This window comes from Acomys russatus, chromosome 4, assembly GCF_903995435.1.
Source record: "Acomys russatus chromosome 4, mAcoRus1.1, whole genome shotgun sequence".
Taxonomy (NCBI): Eukaryota; Metazoa; Chordata; class Mammalia; order Rodentia; family Muridae; genus Acomys; species Acomys russatus.
This window is the reverse complement of record NC_067140.1, coordinates 54,448,327-54,464,683: the sequence shown is the minus strand read 5'-3', so window position 1 is coordinate 54,464,683 and position 16,357 is coordinate 54,448,327. Positions and strand designations below refer to the sequence as shown.

The window sequence follows — 16,357 nt, the reverse complement described above, 5'->3', positions numbered from 1 at the left end:
AGCTTGTCCTCCCCCATGTCGTTGTTGGTCATCATAATTCTACCAATACCAACAGCACAAGGCCCACTGATCACCTAGCTAGTCGCGGCCTTCTGGGTAGCTGGGAGATTATCTGCATTAAGGAGGGAAAGATTTCTTTAAAAGACCAGAGTGAAGTGGAGTCTCTAAGCCTTCTTTGGGTGATGTGTGCCTTGAAAAGCTCAGCCTCTGGGTTCGAGGCCCGGGCTCCTCTGCATTGCCCCGAGGGTCACTCAGCTCAGTTTGGCATTCAGAATTTAAGGGTCATTCTCTTCTCTACACCAAGGAAGTATTTCCCTCCTGTTTTGTCTTTTCCTCACCTGTCCCTTTTTTGTTCAGTCTCCATTTCTGATGAAAGAAAGTTCCCTTTGAGGATGTGGGTTAAGCCATACATGTAAGAGTTCAAAGAAAATTATGCATTTAAATCTTAATTTTGCGCCGGTTTCGTGTCTCCTTTAAAATGTTAGTGTGTTGCACCAGAGTACGTGAGAAAGTCATATCCCACTCTCCACTCAACTGTGGAGAATGTTCTGCCTGTTGGCTAGATCTGGGTAGGGGTTTAAAGTTTACCGCCTGTATTGTCCTTGGCTGGTGCCTTAGTTTGAGCGGGACCCCTGGGCCCAAATCTGCCTATCATAATGTTCTACTTGTAGGTTTCTAGGACCCTCTGGATCCTTCTACTTTGCTATTCTCCCATGCTTCTCTTATCTAGAGTCCCAATGTCCCCTGGAGGGGAAGGCCTGGTGGCACTCAGAGGAAGGACAGCAGGTTACCAAGAAGAGACTTGATACCCTATGAGCATATACAGGGGGAGGTAATCCCCCTCAGGAACAGTCATAGGGGAGGGGAATAAGGGGAAAATGGGAGGGAGGGAAGAATGGGAGGATACAAGGGATGGGATAACCATTGAGATGTAACAAGAATAAATTAATAAAAAATAAATAAAATGTTAGTGTTTAAGGCATAGTTGATATGATGGTATTGGATGTGGGCTTCAAAAGAAGTTAGACCATGAGGGCTGCTCCCACCTGACTGGGATCATAGCTCTTATAAAAGAGGCTCACACAGTGATAGGCTCACTTGCCCTTCTACTTGCCACCACCACACCCATCTCCTCTAGAGGATACAGCCATTTTGGGACAACCAGCTGATATATGTCTTGATCCTGCATGTCCATACTCCACAACAAGAAAGAAACATGGTTTTGCTTCGTGTGTGTGTGTGTGTGTGTGTGTGTGTGTGTGTGTGTACAAATGGCATAGTTGATATGTGGAACTTGGAGGATAACTTTCAGGAATCAGCTCTTTCCTTCCGTCATGAGATTACTAGATCAAGCTTAGATCCTCAGGGATCTCCTACTTAGGCACACCAGTGCACTTGCTCTTCAACATGAAGAAAGAATTTCAGGAGGACCACTCAGAGAGAGAGAGGCAAACGTCAATGAGTTTATTGATTAAACCGAAAGACAAGATGCTCTTGCACAGAGTGGAGTGTGAGCATTAGGAGAGAGATGCACTCAAGTGGCTCAGAAGTAGCTGCCTGTGTGATTTGGGGCCTTTGAAATGCCCTTGGGAGGCAGTAGGGAGAGACTGTACTGCTATACTCAGCCACAGACGTCTGTCCTGACACAGAGACCTTATTTTTGGTACCTCGTGCAAGCTTGCAAGTGAAGAAGGCAGGACCATTAAAGACAAAAGCATTGGGCAAATAGATCCTTCTTCTGAAGAGGTTGGACTTAAGACTCAGTTCCAGAGTTTATAACGGCCTCATTTGCGATGGTTCTCAGAACAGGCAGCACAGCGCATGTGCAGGTGTTCTGGCTAGCCATGCTGGGGGTAGGGGGTGGGGGGGGTGGGGGGTGGGGGCATGCTCCTTTCTCATGCCCTCTTTCTTTCCTAACTAGCTATCTTGCCTCAGTGCTTTTGTTACAGCAGTAGAAAGGACCAAGGCAGGTTTTAGGATTATTTCATTTCGCTAGAATGCTGCAACACTGGGTAATAAGCTTAGGGGCAGCCAGGTAACATATCTTAATAAAAGATATTATGCAATATTGAAAAGTTGGGGTTATTTATTTATTTATTTTTCATCAGTGGTGATTGGGATTGATTGAATGTTTTCAGCAAGACCAGTCAAGTTGCCTTTGCATCTCTGCACTTTATTTATTTATTGTTTTTCAAGACAGGGTTTCTCTGTGTAGCCCTGGCTGTCCTGAACTCGCTGTGTAGACCAGGCTGGCCTCGAACTCACAAAGATCCGCCTGCCTCTGCCTCTCTAGTGCTGGAATTAAAAGCGTGTGCCACCCTGCCTGGCTACATCTCTACACTTTAAAATGGGTCATGCTGAGCCTCATTTTTCTTTCGTCTTCTGGCAGTATGTGTTAGATTATTTATGCATTTATTGTTAAGCAAATAAGCAACCTGAAGAAGAAAATATCAGTGTTATAAAGAACCCTCATAGAATCATACCTAAAGAAAATGGAGCAGTGTCCTTGGGGGTGTTTTGACTTCCTAGTGATAGGGTTATGAAAAGACTACATTTCCCTCATTTATATTACAATTCTTGATTGCTCATCTTGTAAGAAAACAGAGGACTTCCTGCTACCTGTGCAAAGCTAATGGATAATGGTGGGTTTTGTTTTGATTTTTTTTTTTTTTTTTTTTTTTTTTTTTTTTTGAGACAAGAGTTTTACTGTGTAGCCTTGCCTGCCCTGGAATTTGCTTTGTAGGCCAGGCTGGCCTCAAACTCACAGAGATCCACCTGCCTTTGCCTCTCGAGTGCTGGGTTTAAAGGTGTGTGCTACTACCACTGGGTTGCATAAAGGTGTTTTTAAAAGCTTCTTTTTAAACAGAATAATTAGATATCCTTATAATTGTTTTATTTTTTATAATATACCCTTGGCTAGATGACATTTTTGTCTCCCTGCCCCTCTCTGGCCAGGAGCTTTCGAAATGGCTTGCTGCTTTCCCAAAAGACCTGAGTTTAGTTTCCAGCATTCACTTCAAGTGACTTACAATTGTTTGAACTCCAGCTCCAAGGGGGTTCAATGCTGTCTTCTGGCCTCCACTGATACATTATATATATGTTGCAGAAATATAAATTAAATGCAGAGAAAACATATATAAACAAAATAAAATAAACATAACATTATATATTTATTGTTTATATACTTATACATAATTTTTTATTTTGCTATTTAGTATATTTATAAAATATATTAATAAAATAAAAACAAATAAAATCTTTTTTTAAAAAAAGACCATTTGAACAAACCATAAGGAGGACCAGTAGCCCCAACAAATGAGAAAGCTAATGCTTCCAGAACCAGGAACAGCAGAATAATCTGAGGGGACCTACAAGTACATAAAGAGGATAGGATTGTAGACAGGAAGGAAGCCACAGAAAAAGAACCATGTGGGAATACGAAACAGGCTTCCTGACAGTGCTCAGATACACTTTTCAACATTGGGCGTGATTACCTCTGATGAACTGAGATTTAATAAAATGAAGCAGAGCTGAGGCATATTACACAGTTATAAAAGAGGGTAATTGCTGAAGATTTAAATGAGACCTAAAGTACATCCATAAGTGGTCCAGAAGAAGAGAATGAATAGGAGGGTGGCAGTGCAAAAGAAAAAGAGGTGAAGCCAGGCCTGAAATCAGCTTTTAATCAAGCTGCTTGGCTGGCTGAGGCAGGAAGACCATGAACACAAGGTCCTCTGAGCCTCAGAGCCAGGCTCGGAGCCTGTCTCAAAACAAAAATGACTGTTCAGCCACAGCACGAGGATGTGAGTTCTGATCCCGAGCACCCATGCAGAAACCCAGGCCTGGTGGTACATTCCCACAATCACAGTGTTTAGGAGGAAGGGCAGGGGAGGGAACATTCCTGGAGCTCATCGGTCTCAGTCAGTCTGTCTGAATTAGTGAGTGATCAAGGAAAACATCCAACATTGACTTGTTCGCGCACGCGTGCACGCACACACATACACACACACACACACACACACACACACACACACACACACACACGCACGCGTGCATGGTGGGGGTGGGAGGAGAGAGAGAAGGAGGGAGAGAGAGTCTAAAAAGCATCAGAAATGTAGTTTGGTAGAGCACTTGTCTGGCATTTAAAAGGACCTAAATTCAACCCTCAGTGCTGTGAAAAAGTACTACTATAATAATTAACAAATAAATACATAAGGAATGTTTAAAACACACAGAGAGAAAGTTTGCTTACCTCATCAAATTTCTCATCAAAAAGCATTCAGCTTTGTATATTGGAGTATCAGAAACAGCTTAAAGAAATCCATTAATATGCAATAAATAAATTAATTGAGATATAACCAGAAAAACACTGTTGTTTTATCTAGCTGTTAAAACGATGATATAGATCTACTTTTATTTATTGTTACAGAAATATAGGCCATATGATGACAAGATCTTGTGCAGTGTGGGTGGTTTGGTCCTACTGGCATAGACATAGGTCTGTATCTGCGATAAGCATTCCTAAAGTTTAAAATTGTTAATCACTGCGTGGTTGATTCTTACCTTTTCTTTTGCAGCTTAAAAAAAAAAAATGTGTGTGTGTGTGCATGTGCACAACGCCTGTGTGCAGGTACCCATATAGGCAGGCCAGAAAAGGGTGTTGGAGCCCCTGGAGCTGGAGTTACAGAAAGTTGTGAGTTACTGACATGGGTTCTAGGATCCCATCTCTGGATCAGCAGCGAGCATTCTTAGCAGCTGAGCCGTCTCTTTAGTCCTAGTCCATCATATTCTCGTACATTGTCTGCATTTTAAACATTAGTCATACGTCAGCTTAGCGATCGTTTAGAAAGACATTTCACTGGGAAATACGAGAAACCTGAAGTTCCAGACTAGAAGTAACTAGAGCCGGCACTGGGGCTCCCAGGCTGCATCAGCCACCACAGCCACCTGGGAAGCAAGCCTCTAGCAGCACGCTCTCTCTCGTTCTGCCTGCGTTCTCCTTCCCTGCATAGCTTTTTGTGAGCAACTGCCCCTATCCCAACTTCCTCTCTCTTCTTTCTAAAATGAAGTGGATAGTTCCAATATACTTATGGCCAGGCCGTGAGATGGGGGTAATAGGGAATAACTAATAAATTATTATTATTAATTATAATAAATTATAATCTTTATCTATTTCCTGCTTGGCTAGTGGGAGAGACAAAAATATCAGAGAGAGTTGGTTTTAAAAAAAATTTTTTTTTTTTAGACTTGGTGAAAGGTTATACTGCTCTGGTTTTGCTACTCCCAAAGGAAGAGCTGCCCCTGTGGCTGGAGCTCTGCCCGCTCCGCAGAGGAGCCAAGCTCCCTTCTGATTCATCATGAGGGAGAAAGATTTCCTCCAGGCTTGGTGGGTGCTTATTCTTAGAGTTCCCTGAGATTTCTGCGTTTGCCTGTAATGCCGTAGGAGAGGGCGGTGCTCCTCTTTCCATTTAAGACCTCTTGAGTATAGTGCTCCTGGGGTTGGTCAAGCTAGGAGCGATTGGTTGTGGTTACTCCGTGCAAATTTCCTGCTGGGCACATGAAATTAAAGATCCCTAGGCTTTCCAAGGTGTTGATGTGGTAGGGTCAGATGTGAGGACTCAACAGTTTTTAAAGTTTCCAGGTGACCCCAAAGGTCATGAAGGTTTAAGAACTGTGGGCTTGGGGCTTGCTGGAGAGATGGCTCATCAGCTAAGCACCAGATGCTCTTGCCAGCTTCCCTGTCATTTCCAGGGCTTCCTCATCCAGGAAGCTAGTGCTGGGCTCAGTGATGCATAGTCCTCCCGTAGGCCCCACCCACGAGCCTGCCCTTGGGCCTGCAGCAGCAGGAAATGTGATGGCCTCCCGCTGTGAACTTAGTGGAAATGCTTCCCTGGTTGGAAAGAGCCATTTGGGAACACTCAGGAACATTCAGGAGGCTCTGGTGCATGTGCTGCCTGCGATGCTCTGGGATTTGACGGCAGATATGACTCAGACAGCCTCAAAGTGATGCCACGTGTGAGTCTACCAGTAGCCCCATTGTGCTACAAAAGGGGTCCTAAACGCCAGCAGGACAGGGTTAAAACTATGGACTGAAAATCCTAAATATATGCTTTTAGAAAATTTACAGGGCATGGTGGCACGCGCCTTTAATCCCAGCACTCAGGAGGCAGTGGCAGGTGGATCGCTGTGAGTTCAAGGCCAGCCTGGTCTACAAATTGAGTCCAGGACAGCCAAGGGGACACAAAGAAACCCTATCTCAAAAAATGCATACACACACACACACACACACACACACACACACACACACACACACACACACCTCTTGTGGGGCCAGGCCAAAACTGACTCAACTGGTCAAGGTGCTTGCTGCAGAATTGTGGAGACCTTAGTCTGGTGGCCAGAGATTTCATAATGGTGGTTGACCTCCACATACGTACTGTGGCACCCCCATCCAACACACACACACACACACACACCTATTTAGAAAAATCCTTAGGGTTTTAATTCACATTAAGGGAGCAGTTTACTGATGAGAAGCCCCTCTGAGGATAAAGACACCCCCCTCACACACACACACACCAAGCAGTGAAGATTGAAGAGACTGGGATGTGTACGTCTACGTCTCTTCATGGGCAACATCTTCCAAAGGGCCTTCCATTAACAGATCATGACCAGACTTTTAAGTCCTGCCTTCTAGGTAAGGAAGGTGCACCAGTGAAGAAAGGCCCAGAAAGAACTTCCAAATCAGCGGGCATCCATGCATCATCATTAGCACCTTGATGACAGGCGGCATCAGTGTTAGCAACTCTCATCCTGAAACAGTGGGGGTGTCTCTCTCTGTGTGTGAGTGTATGTGTGTGTGTGTGTGTGTGTGTGTGTGTGTGTGTGTGTGTGTGTGTGTGTATGTAAATACTGTTGAGTCACCATCACCAGAGTGCTGTACTGTAGAGAATTCCTGGAAGCAGCTGGCCTGGTACCTAGATACATCATCAGTTGGCTTTCTCTATTCTCTAGAAGATAATAGGCATCATAGAACATTGTGTCTGAGGAGAACTTGGCAGTAAGTTCTGTACACATTCAGGGACCAAGGCAGCTCCTCAGGATGACCCTGTCTGGAGTTCTGGATACGCTGTGCCCTCCTTAGTACCATGTCCTTCCCACAGTGCATGGCTCTGCTGTCAGACTGGCTCCTTAGCAGCTTTCTGCGCTGCCCGCTGCCCCCCTTCCCCTCCTACCTCCGTAGGAGCACAAGAGCAAGCGGTCTCCTTAAGTGATGGCCAAGTGACAGAATGGACCTAGTTTCTCACCAGACAAAGGAATAGACTGTGTGACACACCTGAAGATGGGCTCTGGGCACCTTGGCTGGCTACAGGCTCCACGCCTAGGAGTCTGAGAGTTGAGTCTCAGCCCCCTGTGCAGAGGTGTCTTTGCAGTCGCAGGTCCTTAGCCCTAACAGGCCTCGATCCAGTATATCAGTTTGACTCGGAGTTTAGTTTGGAAACTCCGATAATGACATCCATACCTCCAGAAGGGATAGGTTTACTGTAGGGACTTTTGATTGCTGTCTGCCCATGTATATTTACAAATTCATTTATGTAACGGTTATTTATAAGATGCCTACTTTTTCTGATATGGAGCTATGTGTGGACTTGTAATTGAACAAAAGTGACATGTTTTGTTGTTGTTGTTGTTTGTTCCCCTGATAAAAAAGAGAGCAACAAATGACTAATAGTAATTAGGGAGGTACTGGAAAGGAGTGCTAGGTTATTATAATGGAGTACAATGGAGGGAGGAACATAGTGTTTAAGACAGAGAGATAGTTGGAGAAGGCCTTTTGGAGGAGACAGTGTCTAAGCTAAAAGGACTAAACATAAGAAGGAACCAAACATAAGAAGATTCCAGGAAATCTAGAGACACTACCCAAGGGCATTCAGGGGTAGGGTTAACCTTGGCGTAGCTCAACCAGAGAGCCAATGTCCTGCAAACCTGAGGAGGGAAGGTGTGAGGTTAGACAGGCACACACGAGGTTGTATACACAGGCCCTGGAAGCTGACGCATTGAGAAAGCGATAAGGAATCAGGCTTAGTTGGAAAAAGGAGTCTGGAGTTGAGAGGGAAAGGCTCCTTTGGGACACAGATCTGGAGTCATCAGCATTTTGATGAGGAGCCAAGGGAACAGACGGGCTAACTAGGAAGAGACTGTAGTAGACCGAGTCCCAGAAAAAGACCAATCAGAGGCTGATGGAAGTGGGAGGAAGGTAGGAGAGAAACTAGGCGAATGAAGACTGTGGAAGCCATGGAAGAGAACCAGCAAAGAGAGATGATTGGTGAGGTCATTGTTGCTGCAATGTGTGTCAGTTGCCCAGTGTGTCAGTCACTAGTTACATGTGCTGCTTAGGTGTTTGGGTTTTTTTGTTTGTTTTGGTCAACTTGACACAAACAAAGATCATGTGGAAAAGGGGACCCTTAACAGAGACAATGTCTTTATCAGATTGGCCTGCGGCCAGTCTTTGGATCATTTTCTTGATTGATGATGAATGAAGGAGGGCCCAGCTCATGGAGGGCAGTGCCATCCCTGGGCGGGCAGGACTGGGAACATGGGAGGTAGCTTAACCTGAGCCTGGAGAGCGAGCCAGCAAGCAGCGTTTCTCCTGTGGCTTCTGCTTCAGTTCCTGACCCCACGTTCTTGCTATAGCACTTTCCTTGATGACCCTCAGTGACGTGCACATGGGAGCCGCCTTCTAAGTTGCTTTTGATCAAAGTGTTTATCACAGCAACAGAAAGCAAACGAGTCCACTGCTTGTGGCCTCTAAGCACTTGAAATGTGACTACTTTAAACCAAGGTAGTCTGGAAGTGTAGAATAAAATGAGCACTAGATTTTGAAGACAGCACACTAAAGCAAGAATGGAAAGTATGTTATCAACAATTTATCAGTAATGATATGGGATTAATTGGGTTAAATAAAATATATCATTAAAATTCACTTGCTTTCTTTTGTGAAGTACCAAGAGGTTGTACACTACACACATGGCTTATACTGTGCTTCTCTTGGAGTGGTCCCCAAAGTGACAAACTTGAGTAGATGGCCCGATTGGACCATCAGCTGGTAGATGCACTAAGCCTTGGGTTTGATGACCAACACAGCCTGAACTGGTTGTGAGGAATACACTCAGAAGGGTCAGAAGTTCAAGGTCATCCTGGGCTATGCAGCAACTTCATGGCCACCGTGGGCTATGTGAGATCTTGCCTCAAAAGAAAAAATAAAACAAAAATAGCCTGCCTAGGACCTAGCTGATGGTTTATGCTGTCAGTAAGACTGTGTTATCATTGCAGAGTTGCCTGGAATTAAATAAGAAGTCACTAAAATTTCACGTAGGATATTTGTTATGTATGTGCTTTAACAAGTGTACATGAATAGACAATATACTATCCTTGAAACAAACTCTTGTTAAAAGATTTAACCTGTGTTTCATTCCTTCCTTATGTTTTTGTCTTTTTTTCCTCTTTATTTTAAATCCTTAATTCACTTTTATTTATTTATTTTCTTTTTACATATCTGGCCAGGAAACTTCATGGTGTTATGGTCAACTTGCCGCACAACCGTGTTCAAATCTGTCACCAACAGGTTCATTAAAAACCTGGCCTACTCTGGGATTTGTGCCAGTGTGGTCTGCGTGCCCTTTGACATCATCCTGAGCACCAACCCTCACTGCTGCTGGTGGATCTACACAATGCTCTTCTGCAAGGTGGTCAAATTCCTACACAAGGTCTTCTGCTCTGTGACCATCCTCAGTTTCCCGGCCATTGCACTGGACAGGTGACTGAAGTTTTTAAGCTTTTGTTCATTTGTGTTCTGTGTGTATGTGTTTATGTGTGCATGCATATGCGTGTGCATCCATGTGTCTCTGTATGTGTGTAGATCTGAAAAGAGCATTCGGTTTTCATCCCTTGGAGCTGCAGTTACAGGCATTTGTGAGCTGCTAACATGGGTTCTGGGATCCAAACTTGGGTTCCCCAAATCATCAGCAAGTGCTCTTAAATAAACATGTAACCAGATCTTCAGCCCTGGGTTTTTTTTTTAATATACTGAAAAATGAGCATCATAAAGTGAATGAAGAATAGTTGATATTCAATATACAGGTTTCTTTTTGCTTATGACTGACCATAAAAAAGAGAAAGTGTGTCCAAAACAGAATCTTAGAAAGGATGAGTTGAGTTGGGCAGTGGTGGCACACGCCTTTAATTCCAGCACTCAAGAGGCAGAGCAGGCAGATCTTTGTGAGTTTGAGGTCAGCCAAAGGTATACGGAGAAGCTGTCTTAAAAAAATAAAAAAAAAGATTAGTTGAACATCCATGAACCGTCATGAGGAAGGACCGAGGGGTCAGGCTTGCTGCACCAGCCTCGTTGGAAATGGTGTTTGCGCTGTAATCTGAAGTGGCTTGTTCATCAGATTGATGTCTCTGCAATTAGGGCTCTTTGATGCAGGGTAAAAGTAATTGTGGGAGAAAAGGGAATGATTCAGTTATTTAATGAATGGTTACATAGCCCCGACGACACCAGAACTTCTCTGGAGGAATGAGTTCTGCGGTTCATGCCGCCTTGTTGGTTCTTTTCTCTCTCATCGTCTTTACTGGGTGTTTGGAAATGGACTGAATGCTTTAGTTACTGCCATCTTTCATGACTTGAGCATTGTGTCAGTTTGCCTTCTGGAGGGTGCTCTGGTGCTTTCATTTTCTGTAGGGCCCTTTGCGTCATGGCAGGTGTCCTTCTGTAATTCCCCTCTGCTCCAGTGAAGTCTTTTTCTTTTCTTTTCTTTTTTTTTTAAGGTGGAGTCTCTCTGTGTTGTCTATCATAGCTTCAACTTCCTGGGCTCAAGCGATCCTCCACTTCTGCTCCTCTATTAGCTCGGATGAATGGTGTACGAGGTGCGCGTCACCACACCTGGTGTTAGCAAGGTGCCAGGTCTTCACTTTTACATCATGAATTCTTTTCTTCTGAAAGTTGTAAAAAATAGCTTTAGGGTATAAAAACCACCCACTCTGAGATTCAAGCACTCTTTGTAGTAGTACATTCTTTGACTCAGTCCTGTGCTACAGTCTAGGGTCAGAACTTCTATAACCTTCCCAAGAAACCTCTTGCCGGTGGCTCCTCTCTCCCGTCTTCCAGGTGCCATGGCCATCCCTTGGGCAGCCCCTCCAGCTCCCCCTTCAGCTTCCCAGCTCTATGGGTGAGTCTCCCTTCATGAGGCAGGTCATGTAAGTGGGCGCACACAGTCCGGGTTCTTTTGTTTCTAGCTTTTCTCACTTAGCATGTCAGAGCATGTGTCAGCATTCCATTAATATTTTTATGGGCACATAAAAGTGCATTATGGGGCCTACCACAATTTGGTTATTCATTTACCAAGTGGTGATTATTTGGCTTTCACTTTTTGGTTGTTATGAATGCTAAAATTTGTTTGTTTTTTCTTCAAGATCTAAAATTTTACTCTATGTATATGTGTGTTTTGTCTGTGTGTGTGTGTATGTGTGCATGTGTGTGTGTGTGTGTGTGTGTGTGTGTGTGTGTATGTGTGTAGGTCAGAAGAAGGCATTAGATCCCCAGTAACAGGAATTATGTTCAGTTTTGAGCTGCTATGTGGGTGCTGGAAACTGAACTCAGGTCTTCTGGAAGAGCTATAAATGTTTATAACCACTGAGCCATCTCCCCAGATCAATGAGGAAAACTTATAAAGAACAGGACTCAGTGAGAATGGGAACTTATTATTTGGATTGTGCACAATAATTCTTATTTGTTCTGTCCGGGCCCTTGCTCTTAGACAGAGGAATATGCAAACAATAATAATAAAAAAAAAAAATCCTTGTTTTCTTACCAGCTAATAAACCATTGTATTTAAAAACCACCACTCATACAAAAAAAGTAAACAAATGCTTTAATAGAAGCCAGGCTGATAAATTTCTACTTTATTATTCATAGATACAAATTACTTGCAGGCATCAGTGAGGTGCACGTGAAGAAGGGAAGTGGATTTTTCATTTCCTTGCATTTATTTGCCTCACGACACTAAGTCAGTAAGTTAATTAGGAGACCGCCCACGCTTCCTGCATCCTCTTCTCAGAGATATACACACTAAGAACACTACTTATAACAAGCTGTGTGCGGGTCATACAGTTTACTTCCCACTGTGTGATGGGATGGGAAAATGATCATGTTTCCTGACAGTGAGCAAATGGCAAGCAGAGGGAGGGCCCTCCTGGGCATGTTTTCATGTGTTAGAGCGGTACCCTCACATGTCTGTAGAGTTGTGGTTGGAAAAGCTTATCTGTATTCCGAGCCAAAGTATTTTGAAATCATGCATTGTTTATGCCCAGTCTCTTCTTTTCATCCCTGGGGCGGGCAGATGTGTAAAACACACTTCACAGTGCCCCACCCTTCTGTGAGCATCATGGCCTGAGTGCTACTTGCATCAGGCCTCTCTCTCTCTGCCTCGAAACAGCCCCTCCCAGTCCACCATCAGAGTGCACAACAGAGCCACTTTCTCCGCTCATTTCTCAGGTAGCCTTAGGTGCTCTAAGCCGAGCACCTACTCTGGTAGAACCATCACCTTCTAGTTTCATGCAGTCTCACAGAGTGCAGAGATGTCCTTGCGTATCTTTTCATGTTTGTAACTCAGTCCGGCACAAGGGTGCTCACGGCATCCGTTGCCATCCATTCTTGACCGCCTCCATGAGGGAGGGTCTGCCATCAGGGTAGGGAGGTCAACCCCAGTGTTGGCTGACAGTGGAGTTGTGGGCCAAGCTAATATGAAGAATCTTGCCATAGCTCTGGTAGCTGGCGGCAGCCCCTTGGTGATGGGTATGGTTGTTGGGTCTAAGAAACTATTCAATTCTCCCAGTTCACTGATGATATGAAAGCAAGATACATTTGGAAGTTACAGAATGATCAAGTTATAGCTTGCAGGGAGGCGGGGGAGAAGCCTATATGATTTTAACATCAAATTAATTACCCTGGCATTTCAGACCTGCTGTTTGCTTCGAGTTACGGTGACTGGCTACTGGGCAGACACAATGTGATTGGCTGGATTTGATTGAGATCCATTGTTCGCTTGGGTGTCTTCCACCAGGATCAGCCTTAGAGGCTGATAAATCTGCAGCGTCTAGACTGGGGCATGAGTCTCCTTTTGATATGTTTATAGATACGTTTGTTGTGACAGTGGCTTTAAAATTTCTCAGGGGCTGCTTAATGTAGAAATTTTACAAGTTATCCCTTACCATTATACTGAAAACCAGGCATCCTTCGTGCTTTAAGGATCTATATCCTTTATGTTGAGGGCACTTGAGATCTTAGTCCTGGTGGTGATAGTTCTAAGGCTAGTTAAGAATAAATGTATGTGCTTGTTTTCCTGAGAGAGTCTTAAAAGTTGCACAAAGACGGGGCTTTTCTCTATGGATTCAGAAAGTTTTTATTTTGCCTTTTTGGTTTACTGGCCTCCCCACTGTGCTCCAGAGTTCTCAAAACATAAAGTCTAGCCTCCTGGATTCCTCAAATGATTCCAGGTGTTCCGGTCATTGTCCCCTCCTGCCTACTTTTGGTAGTTGAGGTTCCCCAAATTTCAAGAGTCTTTTTCCCTGTGAAATGAATTTTGTTCTCCTGTCATGCAGGTACTATTCTGTCCTCTATCCTCTGGAGAAAAAAATATCTGACGCCAAGTCTCGGGAGCTAGTGATGTACATCTGGGCTCATGCTGTGGTGGCCAGTGTCCCCGTGTTTGCTGTGACCAATGTAGCTGACATCTATGCTATGTCTACCTGCACAGAAGCCTGGAGCAACTCCTTGGGCCACCTGGTGTATGTTCTGGTCTACAATGTCACCACAGTCATTGTGCCTGTGGCTGTGGTGTTCCTCTTCCTAATCCTCATCCGGAGGGCCCTGAGTGCCAGCCAGAAGAAGAAAGCCATCATCGCTGCGCTGAGGACCCCACAGAACACCATCTCCATCCCCTATGCCTCCCAGCGGGAGGCTGAACTACATGCCACCCTGCTCTCCATGGTGACAGTTTTCATACTCTGCAGTGTGCCCTATGCCACCCTCGTTGTCTACCAGACCGTGCTCAACATACCTAACACTTCTGTCTTCTTGCTTCTCACTGCGATCTGGCTGCCCAAAGTCTCTCTGTTGGCCAACCCCGTGCTCTTCCTAACTGTAAACAGATCTGTACGCAAGTGCTTGGTAGGGACCCTGGTGCAGCTGCACCACCGGTACAGTCGCCGCAATGTGGTTAGTACAGGGAATGGGGCGACTGAGGCCAGCCTAGAACCCAGCATGCGCTCTGGCAGCCAGCTCTTGGAAATGTTCCACATTGGGCAGCAGCAGATCTTTAAGCCCTCGGAGGATGAGGATGAGAGTGAGGCCAAGTATCTTGGCTCAGATGATTTCCAGGCCAAGGAGGTACCCACCTCTTGCCCAGAGGGAGAACAGGAACCACAGCTTACACCCTCTGTACCACCCCTGGGCACAGTGGACTCTGTATCTCAGGTGGCCCCCGTAACCCCTGTGGAGCCTGGGGTATTTCCTGATAAGTATTCTCTGCAGTTTGGTTTTGGGCCTTTTGAGTTGCCCCCTCAGTGGCTCTCTGAGACCCGAAATAGCAAGAAGAGGCTGCTTCCCCCACTGGGCAATACTCCAGAAGAGCTGATCCAGACAAAGGTGCCCAAAGTAGGCAGGGTAGAGCGGAAGATGAGCAGGAACAATAAGGTGAGCATTTTCCCAAAGGTAGACTCGTAGCAAGGACCGTAAGTGCCTGGAAGCAGCAGGGAGCTTGTTCCGTTCCTGCCCTCCCTCCGCTCTTGGCTGCAAGCCATGGTGGGCTGACTCCTCCTCTGTGGGCAGCATGCTTCTGAAAGAAAGGGAAGTCTACATAAAATCCAATGTCCTCTTTATTGAGGGAGTATATATCTTAGTGGTCTGTGTCCTTAGTTAAACCTTAAACTGTACACTGTGTGGTGTGGAACAGGTCTGAGGGGCTTCTCTGCACATTTTTCTGGGAGACTCTTGCTTTCACTGTGTGTAGCAGAGTACCCAATGGAAGCAGGCACTCTGAGGAGGCCCAAGATAATTGTGGCTACAATGGTCACAAAGAAGAAGCTGATCTGTTTTTTAATGTGTTTTTGTTTGTTTTGTTTTGTTTTGTTTTTTTGAGACTGGGTCTCTCTGTGTAGCCCTGGCTGGCCTGAAACTCACTATACAGATCAGGCTGGCCTCCCACTCAGAGAGCCACCTGCCTCTGCCTTCTGAGTGCTGGCATTAGAAATTGTGCCACCACGCCCAGTTAAGAAACCTATTTGGGTAACTAAATAGGAGTAACAAGTAGTAAAAGCTTCTGTACTGTGAAGACAGAGCCATGGCATCCAAAGCTGGTCCTTGGACTTGTCAATCATCTGGTTCCTGTTTTCCAATACCTTTTATCCAGTCTTCAGGGCCATAAAGGGGGGATGACTGGTCCTACCATATGATAGACATGGCAATGTCTGAGGGAGACTTTTTGCCCTTGATTGTCTTTGCACCCTGTAAGACTGGGCTCCAACAAATGTACCTGCTTCCACCAGGCACCTGTGCATTTCCATTTTGAGTGTATTTGATCAACAGTGGGGAGGGAAGCTTTTGTGGTTCTGAAGACAGGCTGAGAAGGGCCCATGATACAGTCTTTTTTTTTTTTTCTTTCACACAATCAGGAACAAAAGACTAGAGGCAGTATAGTGGGAATATATTAAGTGAGGTATAGACATCAAGTTAAAAAGTCACTATAGGGAAACGTTTGGAATGAAAAGATGCTGAAGAAATGGGGGTGACATGTGCTGGGTCCTTTGGTAGCGTTAAAGCAAAAATACTTGATCAGGACAAGTGGTTCTGCCCCAAGGCTTGTTGTTAATCTGACATGGACAACAGGCCAACCTGCCAGTCTCACTTTCAGTGTGTTATGTGACTCTGGTTCCCACAGAAGAAATAACCATTGCAAAATGCTAAAGCAACAGCCATCCTGATGGAACACTTCACCACTTCCCAGTATGAGGCACGATGGGCGGGGGAGAGCACTCTCTCAGTAGCCCTGGTTCTCGTGTGTGTGTGTGTGTGTGTGTGTGTGTGTGTGTGTGTGTGTGTGTGTGTGTGTGTGTGTGTGTGTGTGTGTGTACTGTGATCCACTGTGGGACTGATCTACCAGGCCAAGTTCTAACACACCCCTCCTCTCTTACATCACGTCGGCAGTCCACTCTTCCTTTTAAGGTTTTATTTTTGGCACTTGTCCTTGGCACTTGGTGGAGCCACTCAGGTGCCTTGAATGGATGGGGGCGGGGTTCCTTC

The 16,357-nt window shown here is 45.1% G+C and overlaps 1 protein-coding gene across 1 annotated transcript in view; it reads left to right on the top strand.

Annotated features, from left to right (window-relative positions):
* Gpr176 (G protein-coupled receptor 176) overlaps positions 1 to 14,949 on the top strand; it is an 85,271-nt gene extending 70,322 nt beyond the window's left edge. Inside the window, exons 2-3 of the mRNA XM_051144367.1 lie at positions 9,565 to 9,817; positions 13,660 to 14,949. Of these exons, the coding sequence (XP_051000324.1) occupies positions 9,565 to 9,817; positions 13,660 to 14,782 (1,376 nt within the window). The 3' untranslated portion in view covers positions 14,783 to 14,949. The remainder of the gene's footprint in view (positions 1 to 9,564; positions 9,818 to 13,659) is intronic.
* Positions 14,950 to 16,357: the final 1,408 nt, after the last annotated feature.